This window comes from Calidris pugnax, unplaced genomic scaffold, assembly GCF_001431845.1.
Source record: "Calidris pugnax isolate Ruff unplaced genomic scaffold, ASM143184v1 scaffold41, whole genome shotgun sequence".
Taxonomy (NCBI): domain Eukaryota; kingdom Metazoa; phylum Chordata; class Aves; order Charadriiformes; family Scolopacidae; genus Calidris; species Calidris pugnax.
In genome coordinates this window covers 9,675,907-9,695,937 of record NW_015094509.1, presented here as the reverse complement: position 1 = coordinate 9,695,937, position 20,031 = coordinate 9,675,907, and the positions used below count along the sequence as shown (strand labels likewise).

Below are 20,031 nucleotides of genomic sequence, written 5' to 3'. Positions count from 1 at the left end.
GAGGTTAGCGTGTTCCACCAGAGCAGCTGAGACATGTCCCATTCCAGGAAAAGGCCAAGAAAATAGCTGAGAGCAGTAACAACTTAAACCTCTGCAAAAAATCTGCCAGAGGACATCTGTCAAAGCCCAAAGAGTTCCAGTTATGTATGATTTCATTTGATCCCAGAGGCTAAATAATGTACAGGAAAGATTTAATAATGTTATGCAGATTATGTGTGGAAATGTAAAAGGAACCGAATACAATGCCAGTTTGAAAAATCTTCATGTGCTCGTAGCACTATTATTGCTGCACAGTCAGAAAACCCAGCTTGAGCAACAGACTATGATAATAAAATTAAAAATTGGAATTGCTAGAATATTTACTCAGGTGAGACTATTTGATTTTAAAAAGATGACTTAATATTTTCCCTCTGCCAGGAAATTATCAGTGGAGAGAGCCTCATTCCTGTTTCCACCACATCAGTTCCATTTCCATGTGAAACCCTGATAGTGAAAACATGGTAACCAAGGATCACTGCTCACAACATTTCCAAATGCCAGTGCAAAGGAGACTTCAGCTACTAAAAGAAGAATAAAACCGAGTGGTCCTCAGCTATATCTACTTGCAAGTTTGAATCAGGGCATCTAGAACTAGAATTGCTGAACTACAGGCACTGTCCCTTTTGCCAAGTCACTTCCAGAAACAGTAATTTCTGGCAGAAAGGGGGAAGAGGCAGCTGGAAGGGTGATGTGAACAGCCACCACAGGATCTGCCAAACGATACCTGTCAAATCTTCTGGTAGCGTAATGCTCCAATGCCATGTGACACTATTCAAATACTGGCAAAGGAGGGGTTATTAAACAGGATTCTTAGCCAGGATGGCCATGGGCTTCATCGTTAAAAAAACAACCTGAAAGCAGAAGCCAATGGATCCTAGCTGGTAATACCTAAAAACGTTTGTGCAGACTCTCACAAAGGAAGCAAGTGTAATGTTTCCTGGATTTCTTGGGGCTGGCACTTGCGGTGGTCTTTCTTCGGCTGGTACTTTTATCTCCCTTGGGATAGTACTTATAGTTTTAGCAGCTGAAAACTTATGCTCACCAGTTTTTCTTTCAGTGGAAGGATCTAAGACTTTTCCTTCCAAGGTTGGGTCTTTATTTGCAGGGAGTTCCAGCAGGTTTCTTCGGTTTCTCATTTCCTTTTGCTATTTCTGCTCTCATCTGTTTTGCAAATGGCCACCATAACGTTAAGCTTATCTAATGGCCAGGCCTCTGGCTGGAAGAATGCCAGCAGCTTTCTGAAAATCAGTCATCTGAAAGCATTCAGAGGAGATGGCCATCACCTTCTCCCTGAACCTCAAACATAAAACTTCCCCGATAAGCACGTACTCCAATGCCATGAAAAGCAAGAGGTTACTCTAACTTTAACCAGCTTCTTTGGGTGACACTCAGATACTCTGCCAAATAAATCTCACTCTACAAATAATAAATTCTTTTTTTCAGTGTTTGGAAAAGATGCTGGTTGTACATACACACAATAAAGAGTGCATGTCCCCATAATGGCTTCACTGTGAATCAGGTTTCGTTCTACAGTTGGCTTCTCCTTATTTTATTAATTGCGATCCTTTTCTCCCTCACTGGCAGGGTCCATCTGCTCCTGGCTTTTGACATCAGGCATGGCCATGGCATTCCTACCAGGGAGATGGTAGGAAATCAGTCAGGAACAAAGTCCCTGAACTTTGTCACAATTCCTGCCGAGAAAAGTGGGAAGGGCAGAATAATTTTATTTTCCTTCGTAAGGGGAAGTCTGTGAAAATGCAAGATTTGTTGCAGATCTTTATGTGGAGACATACACAGAGGACAAAAATCTCATGAATTTTGCTATTCACTCAGTGAATTCTGGATTTTATTCAGAAGCAGGAATTCAGTAGGAGTACTGGGTCTCCAATTTAGAAACTTGAGAAGAAGCCTAAAAAACCGCCCAAGGTCTGCACTCTGGGGACACAACACGTAGCAATAAAGATTGATGCTAAGAGCTAACAAGCTTAACCTTGTAAAAAGATAAACAGAAATTGGTCGTCATAACATTTATTTAGTTAAGACCTGAGAAGGAAGAGCCGAGAGCAGCTCCTATACATCCTATAGAAGAACAAACTCTGTAGGAATGGGGTCTGTGTGGAAAAATCATCTGTCATTCGGACTTCTACTTCCCCCAAAGAGCAGGAATTCTGACCTTGTGGAAGACAGAAAAAACAGGCCCGAAGCAAGAAACTGCAGCATGAAGACACCTGCACAACAAGAGACTACCCTCTGGAGTAACCTTATTCTGGAAAGAGGGTTGACAACAGGAAGAGAGAGATCCGCTGGCCTCAGCTACATCTGTCCAAGGGGCTGGTTCAACTGGTGCCGAGAGGGAGACCTCTTGAGAGCCTGTTGGGAAAACAGTGTTTCCCACCTTCCAGGGATCCCGCTGCCTCAGGCTTCCCACTCTGACATACCAGAGGATGCAGGAACGCACAAGGAATCTAGAGGTGTCACACACACACAAGGTAAACGCCTTTCTGGAAAGGAAAAAAAGTCATAGGCTTCATATTGTTTTACTAGACTAGGTAGTACAGCTTGGCTTATTGATTTTGAGTAAATAAGAACGTATTTAGGACAAAGCAATATTTGCGACTTTAGTCAAAAATTAAGCTTAAACCAACAGATCTATAGGTATAAAGTGTTTCAGCTCTAGGGGTGACACTGGTGACTTACAGCGGCTGCAGCTCTGCCCTGGCACCATCAGCTGGTGATGAAACAAACTTTCTTAAGGCTGAGGAATCCGAAGAACAGAAATGAGGCTCCCTCCGGCTTCGAACTTGTGCGATAAGGTCGTGTGCTAGCCTTCCTGTCCTAGAACTAAGGCAAACAAACAAAAATAGAATTTCTGGAATCCACTGCATTTTTGAGAGGCATTATTTAAAAATTTAGACTGCAAGAGATCATCACCACAGAAACACCACTTTAGAACAGATTTCCTAGAAGCAAAGCAAGTTTGGGGAGAAACCTCTTGAACAATCCCCCTTACTGTAAGACACCTGTTCTCCTTAAAACACGTTTTTTTAGTGGAAGTCACCCCAGCTGAATTAAATTTCTTTCCCTTGGGCCTGCATTTTCTTTAGCCAACACAACAGCTGCACCATGTGGAGATGAGCCACAAGAAGTGTAACAACACATGTTTGTGATTGCTGTATCAGCTTTGGCAGATTTAAGTGCAGAGGTCTTTAGCTGCCTTCTATTAGAGAGCCAGCTTTACAATATACACAACATCTTGCAAAGTAGTAGCAATAATATATATAGTTTTATGTATTTCTTGTACATGCTGGTACAGTAAAACCAGAGAGGAACTGACTATTACTGATAGCTATAAATATTGTATTAAGCACAAACATTTTCTTTTTCGTGTAAAAGCAGGAACGGAGCAGAGGATGGGTTAACTACAATAAAATCCCTTGAGACCCCTGTGCTAGCTGTTATCCAGTCCTGCAGAGACGCTCAACCATTCAGAATGTGCAGTAACCCTGTTATTTCAAAGCTGCAGTAAATTTAATCTCTCCAAAAAATTGCTGAATTCCTGGAAAATAATGCATAATCTTGGTTCAGCATGCTTTTTTTTTTTTTTTTCTCATTTCAGGAACAGGTGCCAAAAACTGGTCTTGTGGAGCCTAATTCAATATACTTTAGAACACAGTTTTAAAGTCTGCTTTTGAGGCATTTAATTAAGAGCTGCGGAGTACCCCACACCCGTCAAAATGAGGTACTTGTTTTTGAAAGACTATTTTAAAAGGTCAAGATAAATGCCAACAATACAGCAGAGAACCAGGCATTTGTATTTATGTGTTGTTCCTGTTACTTTATGTATAAGTACTGCAGTATATCTTTGAGGGTATTCTAACGCAGTTGTGTGACTTTAATCTTCTTACACATTTTCTCCCTTAAAATTGCTATGCCATTGCATATTGTAAAATATGCAATGCATATTATAAGTTGATATTGTAATGCATTATACATTAATATGCAAGGCATATTATACAACATTGCATAAGTGTCCCTGGGACTCTGAACAGCAAATTTTCCCACTGTCTGAAATTTCAGATGCTTAATATCCACTTCTACACTGTTTATCATTTTTGACTGCATTGTTTCTAATCAAATAAACCTATGATGTATTATTAAGAGGTTATGTCAAATAAATGGTAGTGTCTAATACAATCTGCCTCCAATTTTGACCTTTCCTCCATCCACCTGGGAGATGAATTGGGCCAAGGATGGAAACACCAGTCAAGTAAAATCTGCATTTGTATTCACTGTCCCATGAGCAAATTAGATGGGGCTCTCCTTTGAGAACGATCCCCAAAGTAGTATATTTCAAAGAAAGACTCTGTTGATGTTAACAGATTTTGGATCAGGTCCTAGAGACATTCTGCCTAGTTTGAACTGCATAGAGCAGGGATTTACTATCTATTAATCTTACTGAACGAGAGACACAGTATATATTAAAATATGTTTGGCTTTCTTCTTCTTTTTCATTGCTTTCTGTTTTCATTGCTTTACCTAGTATTCAAATTAGCACATTCATTTAAAAATTAGCTTTAAGGAATTTAAACTGTGTACTGTTAATCCGGTAAGAGCAGCTTAATACCACCAGTGTAACAAATTAGATCATGGAGCTACAGAAGAGCTCAAGGATGAAGCAATAAAAGTTGTGTACCGGCCAGTTCAAGGTTACACAAAAACATTAAGCTCTCTCTTGTTTAGAAGACATTGAAATGTGATATATGAACACAAAAGAAGTAATGTCTTTAAATCTTAAAACGATTAACAGTTTTACTCTGTGGGGATCTATGGGAGGAGATGGACTCCACCCTGAGGAAGATAAAAGACCTCAGTTTTCTCAACTGGAAGGAGTGATTCATTTTAGGTGGAAGTGGTGTGCATGTGATATTCCTCATGTGGTAAATTAACTGTTTCCATTAAGAAAGCTCCTAGCATATGGAATTGCTCTATTTTCCTCTGCTCGGCGGAGCAAATTATACCACAAGAACATTTTCTTTTTGCTAAGCCCAGCCTGGGTAAAAATGGGCAGTGTTGATGACTGTTGATACTCTTTTTTGTTTTAAAGAAATTCATTACTCTTCCACTGGTTTTCTGCTTGCAACGAAGAAAATTCATTTTCAGTGAGGGAACAGTGGAAAAACCGTAGGTCTCAAATTTATTGGGGTTCATAAGCTCTCTAGATAAGAACGTGCTTTATGTTTTGCTGCGTTTTTATAGCCTGACCTATTTACACTCAGTCACTTCAAAAGTTTTGTTTGCAGCAGAAAGTTCCCTCGCTCGTTAGTGACAGCAGTTTAAGTACTCATTCTGGCGAGCAGTGAGGATACCATAAAACTGTCCTCTACTGAACCAAACCGAACCTGATTAGAGGAGGCTCAAATCAGTGCGTGGCATAAAGCCAGTTCCGTGAAACTTTATTATTTGCTGCTTTGCTCTTTCTTTAGTACACGGGCTGCTGTGAGGAAGGCTTCCTGCTGCTTTTAAGAGCAGAATGGGAATGTAAGTGCAAATCTTAATCTTCTTCTTGTTTTGGATATATTTCTACTTTCCATGGGATCTTATCTTGTAATCAGAACCATTACTTCACAGTCAGTCATGAAATGGCTGTTACACCACCGAGCTTTTTTTGTGAAGTTTCAAGACTAGAACTGTATTTAGGTCTTCTTTTTTTTCTTTTCTTTTTTTTTTTAAGTGTGACTGGACGTGTTATATGAGTAGCTTATTCGGACTTGAATTATGATCTTCTGGGATGTTTTGATTGGGAAAGGTTGGAAAAAAATAGGAAACTGAAATTTTGTGGTTTCTGGATTTTAAAGCATTTAGAACGAGTGATTCTCCCACATACAAAACACTTGCTTTGTAATATCTATGAAGCAAGCTGGAGATGCACTTCAGAAATAAACAGGAAGGGTTTTATTTAAAAAAAAAAGCAAAAAAAAAGCCCTGTAACTGAATACACTGTAAGCATTTCATGGCATTGCTTTTGTAGTGCTCAGTATTCACAACGTGCTTTCCTGTTGCAATGGGTTCTCCTTATTTGTCATTTGTTATTCTCTACATCTCACCTTTTTATACTTCTCTTCAAGCACTTCTGTGAAAGGCCCACAAGGGCAAGGAAGCCTCCTTTCTTTACAGCTGGAAGAATGGGTCTTGTTAGCCTCTTGAAAGAATTGTCCCTAAAAATAAAGAAAATATTCTAATCTTCCCTAAACACTTCTGGGTGTATTCCTCAAACTCCCAGCTCAGGAGCTACAGGAAGATGGGAGAAAAGTTCAGCCTCCATTGTGGTGGAAGCTTTGGGCATCAAGCTGCACGTATTTAGGCAGCTTCATGTAGTACATGCCTCATAAAGCAATGATGATCCAGTCACTCTTTAGTTATTGACACCGGTTTCCATTCCGAATGCAGGTATCAAGCCTTGATTTATTAAGTTATTTATTTATTCTCCAGGGTGTGAGCACACCTCTTTGCAGACTGGAGAACAGCTGGTTGCCCCCTGAAAGCAGGGGAATATTTTTATGTAGAAGGGAATCCAGAGTAACCCTGAGTATCACCACAACAACAGTAATTGTTTTACAAACCAAAATGAATTTTTTTTTTTTTTCAAGCTGATGGTAATCCGTAGATCCCACGAGCACAATCAATGCAGCTGTAGTACAAACTGGAATATCTTCTGTGGTTAGCTGTAAATAGCAACTCTGTATCCACGGTTTATTTTTACCATAGTGTGCTATAATAGGAAAAATAGCAAATGGTAAGTCTATATATAGCCTGTTACTAAGACTGTGAGCGAAATGGTTAGTCAACAGAAAAATCCTATCCTAATCAACAAATGTCTGTAGGTCTAGTAATAATATTTTGGATACTATAATGATGTATATGAGGTAGTGAGAGGAATTGCAGCAGTGCAGCTAAGATTTTGCTATTGCAGGTTTTTACTGCTCTTTTTAATGTAAAGTAGGAATTTTGTGAATCACGCTGATTTTAGTACAGTGGCTATGGATGGCAGAGTCTGTACCTATATTTCCTGACTATTTTCTGCATCTTCCTTTTGCTGGATCAGCAAAAAGTCAATTTCCTTTTATGTGACATTAATTAACCACTAAGTCGTGAATAGTTCTGGAAAATAAATAAATTTTAAAAACTATTCTTTATTCCTGAGCTTGATTAAAAACTCACTTTGAAAAAAACCAAAATTTTAGCCCAAATGAGAATATGCTGTTCTTTTGTATTTTATTTATGACTATTTTATGACTGACAGGGTCAGGAAAGTATATAACAAATTCTTAGATAAGCCTTCAAGGTTACTTTGCATTAGACATGATAGGTAGGAAAAAATACAGGCAGAAGTCAGTTTTTCTTATCTTCTGTATAAACAAGCTGGTATTTCATTCAAGGCCTTTTCTTTAACTTTCAGCATACCAGATGGCTATCAGGCAGTCACAGGGAGACACATGCAAACATGTTGTTGTTGACTATTTGTCTACAGAATTTATGAATCGGTTTCTAAGGAAATCAGGCTCCTGCATTCATTCCGTCTCTGTGCTCGCCCGCCTTTCCTTGCCTTTCTCCCCTTCGCAATCATTTGTGACTTAGCTGGCCTATATTAATCATTTTTTTATGAAAAGCTGGAGGTCTGCAATTATAGTAAGTTGATGGCTGGGAGGGAAAGGAGGAGGGAAAGCCCTGTTTCTGGCAAGGGAAAAGTAAGGGAAAGTCTGTCCCTAGGTGCTGGGCTTGGGACCACACTGTGAACTGACCTGTGGTCTTCTCCTGTGAGCTAAACATCTTCTCCTGTGAGCTAAATGTCTTCTCCTGTGAGCTAAACAGCAGGTTGTGGTACAGACACAGGATACTCGTAACTCCATGGGTAACACCAGGGTGGGACAAGGCACAGGGAGATACCAGGGATTGGGGAGGGGTTGTGGGGAGCACAGAGCTGGGGGTGTGCCTGGGGAGGGTCTACGCAGGCAGTAAGGATATTGTGGGTTTTGGCACGCTGAGGGGTGAATGGAGGAACTGTGGACTGACAGAGTTGGGAGGACACAGAGGACCCTGCGGAAGAACTTGGGGGCTGCTGCGGTGAGAGGGTGGAAAGCACATGGGGAAAGGAGCTAGGCTGGGGAAAGCACCACAGACAAGATGAAGGGTATTTAGTCTGGAGAATGTAAGGTGTTTGTGACATATGGAAAACATGTACTATTAATTCTGCTGTTTTCTAGTAGTGCCGTGTATTACTTACAACACACATGGTTTAAATAAGCCTGATCGAATACCTTCTGAAGTAAATGCTGCTTTTATTTGCTACCAAAGGAACTAGATAAGGTCCCTACTATAACATACATAATTTATTTGCATGATGTTTATGAGTGACTTTGAAGTATATGTTTGGAATTTAAATCTTAATTAGTAATACCTGTTAGAAACTCAGACATGAGCTTCTCAAGTAATTTTTATCCTTCTTAGGTTTATTATGAATTATGTGTTACGGAGGTGGAACTGACATCTTGGGACTTTTTGGTTCATGTATTTATAGGGGCTTGTGAATTGTCTTAGTTTGTGGTTATACAGCACTTAATACTTGTCCATGCCACCATGATTCCTGATTCCATTGCAGTATAAGTAATTACAATATACATTATTTTATCTGTTTACAAAACTACAGTATAATATAAAATAATTATAGTACTCAAAAACTAAGTATGGTCTTCATCCATCCTTTGGTCTAAGGAATTGCATTTGATGTTGATGCCAGTTCTGCAGAGAAGGGAGTCCTAATGCAGCTGATAAATCAGTGAACTGGATGAAATACTTTAGAAGAATAAGAGTAATTCAGTTAGTTTTCTCCTATATTTTTAAGATCAGGCTACATTAAGCCCTTTCTTACTCATCTGCCTTGTTAGCAGTGTTATATAATTCCCCTGTTGGAAGAAATCATGGGAATACCCATGTAGATTGTCTGCAACTTCCTCATCTCCATGTTGTCTAGACACCAGCAGTAGCATATTCATGCCTCCAGAAAATCTAGACTTCCCTTGACTGGAAAGCCTGAATGAGGCAGCAGAACAGAGGAGTCTGTTTTCCCTTTCAAAGTTCCTTCTTTGCTGGTGGCTAGGTACAGCATCGCAATGAATGCCAAATCAGTGCTATATTTCACAGCACGGATCCTAAATTCCTGGTGCAGGGGGAAGGTGAGGTGGTGTTATTTATTCCAATGTCATCGATTAAAAATACCGTTCGCAATGATAAGAGATTAATAAAGTAATCTTGAAAAATACTACAGTATATATGTTGTCTTATTGATATTTTATTTTCAGCATAAATGTACTTAGAAAGCATTCTGGCAGTTGAATAAGGTACAACTGAAACTTCTGTGAGAAAGGCATGGAATTAGACCATATTTTTTGGCACTGTCTGCCTTGCTAGGTTATAAAGCCAGGTAACCTAACTTTTTTTCTTTCAGGCATCTTGTTTTTTTTCCCACTCTTCTGTCTTCACTGGCAAAGTTGAAGGACATTCCTGTTCCCTTCCTCAATTATCAGGTGGTCAGGGTATTTTCTGGGAGTGGGGATTGTGGTATTAAATTGTTTTGAGTGAGAGAGCCAATACCTAAATCTGCTGTTCTTGGACAAATTTTCTTTAGGCTTGTTCTTTGTCAACTGTTGTTAAAGGGGGAGGGAAGAGTGGCAGATTAGACTGTTTAGCCTAACATTTTCCAGAGAAAGAAATATATGTGTGAATGGGGAGAGGTAGCACTTATTGGCTCCCTTCCTTTGTCTTGCTGTTACAACTATAATAGAGTGCCTGTATTTTCTCTAAGACAGCTTTTCCATGCTTGAATGTATAGTTTATCGCAGCTTTGACTGGAGAGGGGGAGCTGGAAAAAACCTGCCTTCTCTGAAATAACGTGGACAAAATATTTCCTTACAATTTTGTGTTAAAGAATGTGGAGACAGTCTCTACATTGCAGCCAAATAGGGATGTCAGGCTTCCCTTCATTAGGTGGAATTGGTGAAATGTAAATAAAAACTGGTCAGTGGGTACAGGCAAATACCCTGTAAAGCAATGTTGGACACTAGCCACATGGCATCTTCTACCAGACTGACCTCACTTGTTGTAGAACTGGGAGATGGGAAGTGTTGTGGGGCTCCTCCACGCCACTTTCTGATGCGTTCGTACCACACTGCATCTGACGTGTTTGCTGGATCCTTCTCCTGGGTGGTTTTTTTCTGGCATCTCCTACAAACAGTTGTCTATGGTATGGACACATCTGGCAGTACTGCTGGTGAGCCACTCTGGCTTGTGGGATGATACTTGTAGAGTTCTCCGTTAATCTGTTGTGCAGAGGAAGACGTTCTATTGCAGCTTTTCCATGACTCAGAAAAACACAGACACGCAAAAGGTCATATGGTGGTGTGTGATTTGTTTTATGGACGCATTTGATATTGCCATTGTGCATTTAGCCCGACCACAGTGAGTCAACTGTATTGGACTGACTCAGCCAAAGGAGAGGACTTGCACAACTTCATTCAAAATTCCCTTGCTAATGCACATCAAAGAGACTAAATTAGGTATGGAATGCAGATTTTTTTTATTAAGGGGGAGTGCTGTTATAATCCTACATCTAAAATCACTTTAAAGTGGAACTTGGGCACCTCAGTATTTGTATGGATCTTGCGTAAGTGCTTTACTACCTTGAACTTCCATTAGTTAGGCAAATAAACCTATGTTCAGGAAAGGATACAGAAATTGGCTTGAACATTTAAAGCTTTTCTTGTATTGACTTGGCTGGATCTACTTGGAGGCTCTGTCGGTCCAATTGCTACACAAACAGCAGGCAGTCTGAAGTTTTAAGGCGGAGAAATTGCAGGTAACTGTCCCATGGTCCTCGATGGCCTAAAACCTGCTTGCGTGAGTAATTATGTGACAGCTTCCTAAGGTTTTGCCGGGTAACTTGTGTGCTTTGGCACTGAAAAGCCGAGCGCCAAGTGCCAGGGTTCTTCACCTGAAAGCTGTGCTGTGTCACCGGGGCCAGCGCTGGACCACGGCCGCCCCCGACTGCTGCCATCACTAACTCCAGGCTTCCTCTCTGCTGTGCCCCGGAGCCAGCTGTCCGTGAAGAGACTTAGCGTTTCCAAGAGGGGCTGGATGCAGCTCAGCGCGGCTGCCCCTTGGCTGGAGCAGACAGGCGGATGAAAGGCCTAGGCCACCGCCCCGAGGCGACGGGGCCCGCGGGTGGCAGCAGCCGGGGGACAGCCGCCCTCAGCCCCCGCCTCAGGCGGCGGCTCTGCCCCGGGCCTGCCCTTGCCCCAAGGCCCAGCTCCGAGAGTCGGGGCATGAGGTGAGTGTGCGGGGGCAGGACGGCTGCCCTTCGCCCCGGCGTCGCCTCAGGGCCCCGGTTCTCCCGTGCCTCAGGGCCCCGGTTCTCCCGTTTCTTCGCCTCCCGGTTTGCCTCGCCGGGCCGGCCCCCTCCTGCTGGAGCGAGTAGGGCCAGTTCCTCTGCAGGACTACAACTCCCGGCGTGCCCCGCGGGCCACGGCCGCGCGGAGCATGCCGGGAACGCAGCGCCTCGGCTCCAACCCCCGGAGGCGCCGCCGCCTCCATGTTCTTCCCCTCCCGCCACCGCCCGCTCTTCCCGTGGTGGGTGGGGCCTCGTCCCCGCTGAGCGACTTCCCCACTGTCCAATCAGCACTCGCGGTGGCACCGGCGGTAGCCACTGAGAGGCGCGGGGGGGGGCGGGCCTCGGCCGGCAGCCGGGTAGGTAGCGGTAGTGGCGGTTGCCTGAGAGAGGCCGGGAGCGGCGGCGGCGACCGAGGGAGGGCGCGAGCCTCGTTTAAAGGGCCAGCGAGCTCGCACCAAAAGTTGTGAGGGAGTTTAGCGGCTACCGGCCCGGTGCTGCCCCGGCCCGGGAACCCCCTCCACCCCCTCCAGTCCGGACGGTGGGGCCGGCAGCGGCATGGAGCAGGCAGCGCCCAAGAGGTAACGACCATCCCCCGGGGGCGGTAAGGGCCGGGGTGAGGCCTTGGGCCGGCGGGGAGCCGGGGGAGGAACGGGCGAGCACTTCCCGCTCGGCTCCCTGCCGGCTTCGGGAGGCTCCGGTCCTGGGCGCTGTGAGGGGGGCGGCGGGACAACGGAGGGGGCTGAGGGGTTGTGTGGCGTTGAGGGAGGTTTTCTGTGTGGCATCCCCGAGATAACCGTCCTGGGTAAGCGTCCAGCTGTAGCTCAGCGCTTAGGGGCTCCGGAGGAACGTTTTAATGTGAAACGAGAGGAGCTTCATCGCCGGGATGAGCCCTTTGTGGCCTGGGGGGGTGTGTGTGTGTATTTCTGTATATTTCATAGTCCAGGTCTGTGGAAGAAACTGACGTGAAGTCGTGGTTCTTACCTCTCCCTGGTCTAAAGCGCCCTTGTGTCCGGCTGGCGGAGGGATGCCTCTGGGGGTGGGCGTTGCATAGTTGCAATTGCAAATCAGGGAGTGGGAAGAGGCAAAAATCAGTAGTATTCCCACAGTATGTTTATTTTCAGTGATATATGCTATCTAGTCATATTAATTACTACGCAGGATTAGGGGGTTTTTTGGAACATTTTATGACTACTTTTTTTTTTTTGGTGCGTCTGTAATGACGTGAAACCATGAGCTTTTGCTTTAAATGTGACACTCATCCTTAGTGCACGAAATTATATTGCTTTAATTGTGTGTGTATATTTAAATGGGAGCAATCCTTTCTTGGATGTAGTTATATCCTACGTAGAATGTAGTTGTGTGGTATACAGAATGTAGTTACACAATTTACATAAATACTTACTGTCTTAGAGCTCCAAGTAGTTTACTCTTGCTTCTTGTTAATTTAATGAAGCATCTAGGAACTGAACAATATATATTTGTGGCAGAAGATAATAAATCGACTTTTACATTTTACTTAAAAACATATACATTTAAAACCTGTAAAACAGCTTCCTGTGGGATGACAGGACTTGGGAAAAACATGGTCTTGAGCTTTCACTGTTTGTTTGTTTGTTTGTTTGTTTGTTTTTCCTCCAATAATACATCAAGTAACAGTATCTACTACTGAAAACTTTGACCACGAACTGATTAGTAGTTCTTACACAGAATGCCTTTAGCAGGTGATGGAGCAGTATCTGCTGCTGAAAACTTTGACCAACAACAGTTTAGTAGTTACGTGGAGTGTTTTTAGCAGGCAACGGGGGGAGGAGGGACAGGCCTACACTGTAGTTTCAGACTGACAGTACTGTATGTCTCAAATAAAGGAAGTAGGAGAGGCACCAACAAGGGTTGGGGGGAAGAAATAGGAATGTCTGAGGAGTAATCTATGTTACCAGCACCAGTGTAAAGCCTGAAATGTGGTGATACCCAAGGATTGAAAGTGAAACTTGAAGTTAGCATAACCTACAGGAGTTTTTTAGAAGGTCTGGAGTTTGCTGTAATTATTGCCTAGCTGGATGTGTGTGTCTGGCCTGATTGAGAGTAAGGAGCTGTTTAAATCTTTAGATTCAGTCAAGAAGAACTAGGAAGCTGATGAGTGACCTTCTAAACTCTTTGGCATGTTTCTATACTTTCTATGTTTTTTGAGGCTTATTTCTGGAAACTTGAATGTGATGAGAACTTAATGGGTTTAATTCTCTAGTGGAAGGGAAGATTTAAACTCAGTTTTTCATAAGATGTAAACACTTGCAGCCTGTGCGTATCTATCCCCTTTATCCATTTTTTTTTTTTTATGGTTTCTAATTGGTGTTCCCAGCTCTTCTGCTAAGCCACCCCTTTTTTTTCTGCAAGTCTAGAAGGAGTACAGATTACTTTTTGGGGGTTAATTTAGTTTGCTTGCTTGTGGATACAGTAGTGGCTTGGGACACACCATGTTGACTTGGCAAAATAGATGTGGGCACTATATTTCTTCACTTTGGTGCCCGCTGACCACAGGAGCGGTTACCATCAGGCATCTGTTGCCCTGATATCTGTAGTACAAGACATTAATCTAGATGTAACAAGAATTTCATGTGAACACTTCAAAGGTGTACTGATGTCCTAGAATCCCAATGTTCTTTCACAGGTGTAGGGCACTTGTATTCCCCCTTTGCCTGTAAAAGAACACACAACGCACTGGGTGTTGTATAAATCTTTAAAACAGCCTTTCAGTATGTAGCAGCAATGATACTGAAATGACAGGCTAGGCAACTGTGGCTTTTAAATGGGGATGCTGTCAAAATCACTTGCTTTTCTTGCTTGACCAATATACTGCAAGAGTAAAAAAAGACTTCTAAGGATGAGTCCTATTCAGAATAATTTTGTTTACTTTTTAAAATAATTTAAAGTAGGTGTTCTGACTTTATACTGAACAATTTGTACATTAGTTGACACAGTGTTTTCGTGCATCTGAATTTCTAACTATATTTAATCTGTGTATTCATACTTCTTTTCTTCACTAAAAGGACATTCACTCTTGAAATAGTCAGTTACAAAATTTGCCTCAGTCTTGTGATTTTACCCTATTGATATTGTTACATTTTTCTGTATATATTGGCATACTCATGTATGAGGAGATTAGGTTGCATACAAGTGAAAAGGAAAGTAGCTAGACACACAGTTTTGTTAAATACAAAGTTTTTAATCTTGCCCATCTCCTGTACACTGCTGCCAAATTAAAGGCATCTTAACAAGCGTGGAGCTTGTTAATTGATGTTTTCTGCTCCTTTCCTTAAACTCAGTTAGTTTAATTTTACTGAAATGTAAGTTTTGTGGGAAGGAAAAGACTTGTTTTTAAAATACAAACTATCTGTGAAAAATATGCTGGTCTTAATTTTTGTGCTAATGGGCATGTAAGGTCACATAGATGACAGTTGTCAAGTTCCTCTTGAAAATGATGGGACAGAAGTGTAAGTTTGTTTGGGTTTTATTGGTAGAAAGCTAAATTTAATAGAAATTTAATAACAATATAACAATATAAACTGTCTTGCTTCTACTTGTGTGAATGGTGTAAAGCAGTGTAAATGTCTCAAGGCTTTCATATGTCACCTCTCTTTCTGATGACTGCAGTGATTTCTCTTACTAGCTTCTCTTTTAATGTATCAGTATAATTGATCCCAGCCATTCTTTTAAATGTTTCAGTGTGCTAGTTCTTCTGCAAAATAAACCACACATATTCATGTTTCACAGAGCAGCTGTCCAGTTTTCCATAACTCATGACAGTAATTGATGGACTTCTATTCTTTAGTCCTGCTTTATTTTTCTTTGTTATCTTTCAGGGCTTTTTTTTACTGCCTCTGTAGCACATCACCAATTTGTTTTGTAAAGTCTGCACGTAATGACACTAAACTCGGACTTTGTTATTTAATATTGGGGGGGGAAAAACCCCTTATCTCTTGCTCCTCCAGGTCCCAATTCAGATCTTTCTGATCTTTATGGTGTTGGCAGTCTTGGGTACCTCTCACTGTTCCTAGATTTTTCTGCATTTGGTTATGCGGAGCTTAGCTGACATACTCAATGACGTGTAAGACTTTGGTTATGCTAAGTAAGTATGAAAGTTTTCTCACATCAATGGATTTATAAAAGTACAATTATTTGCTAGAATGTATTTTTCTTTTAAACAAGAGAGGCTAGGTGTTATGCAGAAAGTCAAACCTGCTTGGAACAAGAAAATCCTTTTGACAACTCTTACTGTCCCAGAACTGTAGTTTAGTTAGTTCTGCTGCTTTCAGGACCAGCTGTCCTGGAAAACTACTGAAATAGCACATAGTCAGTACCTGATGATTTTTCTAGAGTGAACAACAGCAGGATGACTTTCTCCCCAGGTTTTATACTTGTCTTCTGCACATCTCTTTTAGGCTTTCTCACAGATATGTGTGTGTATATATATGTGGCACTTACATCCTGTGGCCAGAATAAAATGGTGCCCGAATGTACTGATTTATTTGTTCTCTTTTGAACACTTGTGAAAGCAGAGGACACGTGAGGGAGAGGAATGGGACACCTTCTTTCTTTCTGTTTTTGAGAGCCCTTTGTCTCTTCAGTTTTGTTTCCCCTCCAACCCCCTCATATTTCTAGTCATGCCTTTTCAGATAGGTATGTTGCTGGGTGCTTACAGTATTCACTTCCCATACAGAATACTTAAAAAAAACCAAAAAAACCACAAACAAACAAACCCAAAAACAAACAAACAAAAAACCAAAACAGTGATCCTTCTGAAATGTTTGGTGCTTGCACACTTTCAAAGTGTGGATAGTAGGATACGCGTGCACAAACAACTCCTGATTAAGTTGAAGTCTTAGATGTGTTTCTTTGTCTCAAGTTTTAATTGCTTGTTTTTAACCAATATAGTAAGATAATGTTTCGAGCCTTTTCCTCTTGTGTGCTATGTGGTGCTTTATAGCCAGTTACAACAGTTGTCTTCCTCCTCCTTGTTTATGAAAACTTCATGAGAACCACTTTCTCTATTGCAATATTATTATTATTATTGCAATGTTGCAATATACCTTTCAGGGTATATCAGATGCTGTTCTGTAGTTAAAGAGCTGGGAATTCTGTTAATCCTCTAGAAATAGAAGTCATTAAACAGTCTGAGTCATTCGGATCTTTCTATGATTCAAAGAACTGTGGTGTTAATACTGTCACTTGAACACTGGACCTAGTGTCTGTACTTCTACAATGTATTTGTGAAAGAGTGTGAAGCACTCTGAGCAGTGTGTTTGGTGATGAAATTGACATATCTTTTTTCCTCTAAATAGGTTTAGTATTTAGCTGCCTTAGTATTAAGTGCTATATTGTCTCATAACCCGTTTGTTGGAGTTGGATAATGTGAAACTAGTTTTAACACTACAGAATATTTATGTCTTTGGCCTCCAGGTTGCCTCTTAAGTACAACGGATAATCTATTATTTGACAGTGACATTGGTTTTTATCAGTTTATGGCTGTTTGTGACTTATTCCTTAGCTCTTCCCAAGCACATCCAATGCCTTGGTGTTAATAGTGCTGCTGGAACCCTTTTGATATGGATATGTTTTGGTTTTTTTTCATCTCATTTTAGCAGATGTTGCTCTTTTGATGAACAGGTGGAAGTGTTCTCTTCTTAGACCTCTTTGGTTGAGGTTACTGTTGAGGTTACTGTGTGAAGTTACCCTTTTCTTGCAGTTACTAAAAAGTTCAGTCCCTCCGCTCTTCTGTTGAGTGTGTCTTCTGCTATGCAGCTCTTTGGTCAGGTGAGAGACTCAGCTAATGGTCATGCTTTTTATTTTTTGAGGCTTTGCTAGTATCATGAGCATAGTGTGCATGCTTTTTGTTGGTGGCAAGCAGAGGATGATTGCAGTAACTTACTCTGTGAATGCTGCCTTTAAGGCTCCAGGTAACCTGATCAGAGGGGAAAAAAGACTCTGAAATAAGAAAAACGAATGATTTGTTTTATTTAATACCTACCTGCAAAATAGTTTTTGCCCCCCTCTTCTTCTTTTTTTCTCTTCTTTGCCTTTTTTTTTTTTGTGAACCTACACTTGTTCAGTAATGAAATATGTGCTACCTTGCAAGATTTGTGTCTTTCTGCTTTCTAGTCCAACAAACAGAGAAAGGGCAAAAAAGAAAGCAGAGTTGTTATGTGTTCTTGTAGGCCACTTTTGCAGACTCTATTTAGCTGCTCTGATTTCAGTTTTATGCTGTTTTTCTTCATTTTTAGACGTTGTGCCTTTTCTTTGCTGGGGAGATTTTTATTCTCCCTCAAACACACATGCTTTCCAGCTTCCTGCCTGTTCGCTGTACCAAACTGCATGGTCTCTACAGCAGTTCATGCACCTTTCCTCACTGATTGTGGATGCTTTTTGTATTCACATAACTGCTATATCTGTGAAATAATTCTTTCATATATAAATGTGTCCACCCCTCCTGGTGCATGCACACTTCCCCCAGGTCCTTGCTTTGCTTGTTTAACACTAATCCATATGACCTGTGTGCTTATACAATTACTTTAAATTTTTGTCTTTGCTTAGATGGTTGGCAGTAACAAGTTGCTTCTGACTCAGGAATTACTTCATCAATCTTTTAACTCTTTTTTTTTTTTCTTTTTTTTTGTTAGTGTTGTGTATAGTGGAATTGCATCTCTTAATATGAAGGAGTTTCTATAAGCTCTCAGTGATCTGTGTTTCCAAATTTCTTTTTCCCTTTTTTCTCCCCCTGCATATGGAATACATTGTCTATATCTAACACTACAGCACCAGCTATTCTTCAGCTCGTCTTCTACTTTAATAGTACCCTTGGCTATCATATAGAGTTAACTTGTTATTTGAACCTTGCAGCAAGATTTCCTTTATCTTTTAGACTGAGGGATTTATGTGTTGCAGCCACCCAGTCTCACTGCAGTGTGTGTGTGGTTATATTTTCCTGGGCTATGTTCAGTGTCAGCTCCATCACAAGCTTGCAGCCAAGTTGTGTTCTGAGATTTGACAGGAATCTGGGGGGCTGGATGGATGGGAATGCTGGAGACCAGGGAAAGTCTAGGACTGCTTGTAAAAGACAAAGGATAATGAGAAGAGTGGGTTGAAGGTGCAGGGAGAAATAGTAAGAGTGATGCTGAGTGATTTGAGACTGTGAGAGAGAGAGCTGGCGGGGAAAATATGGTGGTGATATGTAGTGAGATTTTGTTGCACTTGTCCCTATGTACATTCACAAAGATGCAAAAGGGGCTGCTCCAACATCTCTTTGAGTACTCAACTCTTGGAATTTTACTGTTCTGCTACCACCTGTAAAGGTTAAGTGTTACCATAAGCTCCCAGAGTCATCTTGACTGTGGATTCTGCTTTTAACTCGGTGTAATTCACTAGCTTGTGAGTGGTGTAGTTTAGAAAGCGGATGCTTTATGTGGGTGAAGGATTGGTTTATACTTCCTTAGATAACAACGTGGCATACTCTAGGCAGTAATGAGCATGTGTTTGTGTGCTGGCTGCTTTTTGACAGGTAAACTTTATTGTATTCTTTGACTGTTTCCACTTTAGCAAAGTGGTTTGGACAGGGGAATTGATCCCGCGCTGCTTTGAATTGAGCAAACATTAGTGCGACAGTGATAATGACAATAATTGTCATGAATTTCTCCATCTTATGTGATGGTTGATTAAGATTTTATTACTGAATTTTAATTTGGCATTTTATTTTCATTGTAATATGTCTTCATAATATTTTTTCTGTCTGCTCACTTGTATGAAAGTTTGCTTGAGTTACGTATCTATTTGCCCCCCCCCAACAAACAAATAATGTTTCTGTCTTTTAGCAAACTGAAAAAGCTAAGTGAAGATAGTTTAACTAAGCAGCCTGAAGAAGTCTTTGATGTTCTGGAGAAACTTGGTGAAGGGTAAGTGCAGTTATTTATGAGGGGTTGGGATCAGAGGGAAACTGTATATAAAGCTTGTGTTGAATATTAAGTTACGGAGAGAGTGACTGTAAATGTCCTAAGGAATACTTCTCTAGGCAAGTTTTAATAATAAAACAAATGCATGCATCAGTAGACTTCTGTGCTTCCCCAAATATGTTTATGCATTTTTGATTTCCCTTGTTTATTAAGGCAGAAAAAGTACCTGAGCCTGTACTGGAGTTAGATACACTGCATCTTGACAAAGATTCATTCTTCAGAGGCACGTCTTTCCTGAAGTCCTGACAGAATTGATTTTTTTTTTGCAGTCTGAAAAAACCCTCAAACTTCTGTGTAAACATATGGCTTCTGTAACTTTTTAAAGTTTCTGAATAATGGAAATGAGAAGCAGTTTATCTTGTTTAAAAAAAAAAAAATAATAAAGATCTCTCTTTTATTTTTAGGTCCTATGGTAGCGTGTTTAAAGCAATACACAAGGAGTCTGGACAAGTTGTAGCAATTAAACAGGTTCCTGTGGAGTCAGATCTTCAAGAAATAATTAAAGAAATTTCTATAATGCAACAATGTGATAGGTAGGTATGGCAATTCTGCTCT

At 41.1% G+C, this 20,031-nt stretch overlaps 1 protein-coding gene across 1 annotated transcript in view; it reads left to right on the top strand.

The window, feature by feature from the left end:
* The first annotated feature begins 11,833 nt into the window (after positions 1–11,833).
* The window catches only part of STK3 (serine/threonine kinase 3), a 134,080-nt gene continuing 125,882 nt past the window's right edge, over positions 11,834–20,031 (top strand). The window contains exons 1-3 of the mRNA XM_014965572.1: positions 11,834–12,057; positions 19,339–19,419; positions 19,881–20,009. Of these exons, the coding sequence (XP_014821058.1) occupies positions 12,035–12,057; positions 19,339–19,419; positions 19,881–20,009 (233 nt within the window). The 5' untranslated portion in view covers positions 11,834–12,034. The remainder of the gene's footprint in view (positions 12,058–19,338; positions 19,420–19,880; positions 20,010–20,031) is intronic.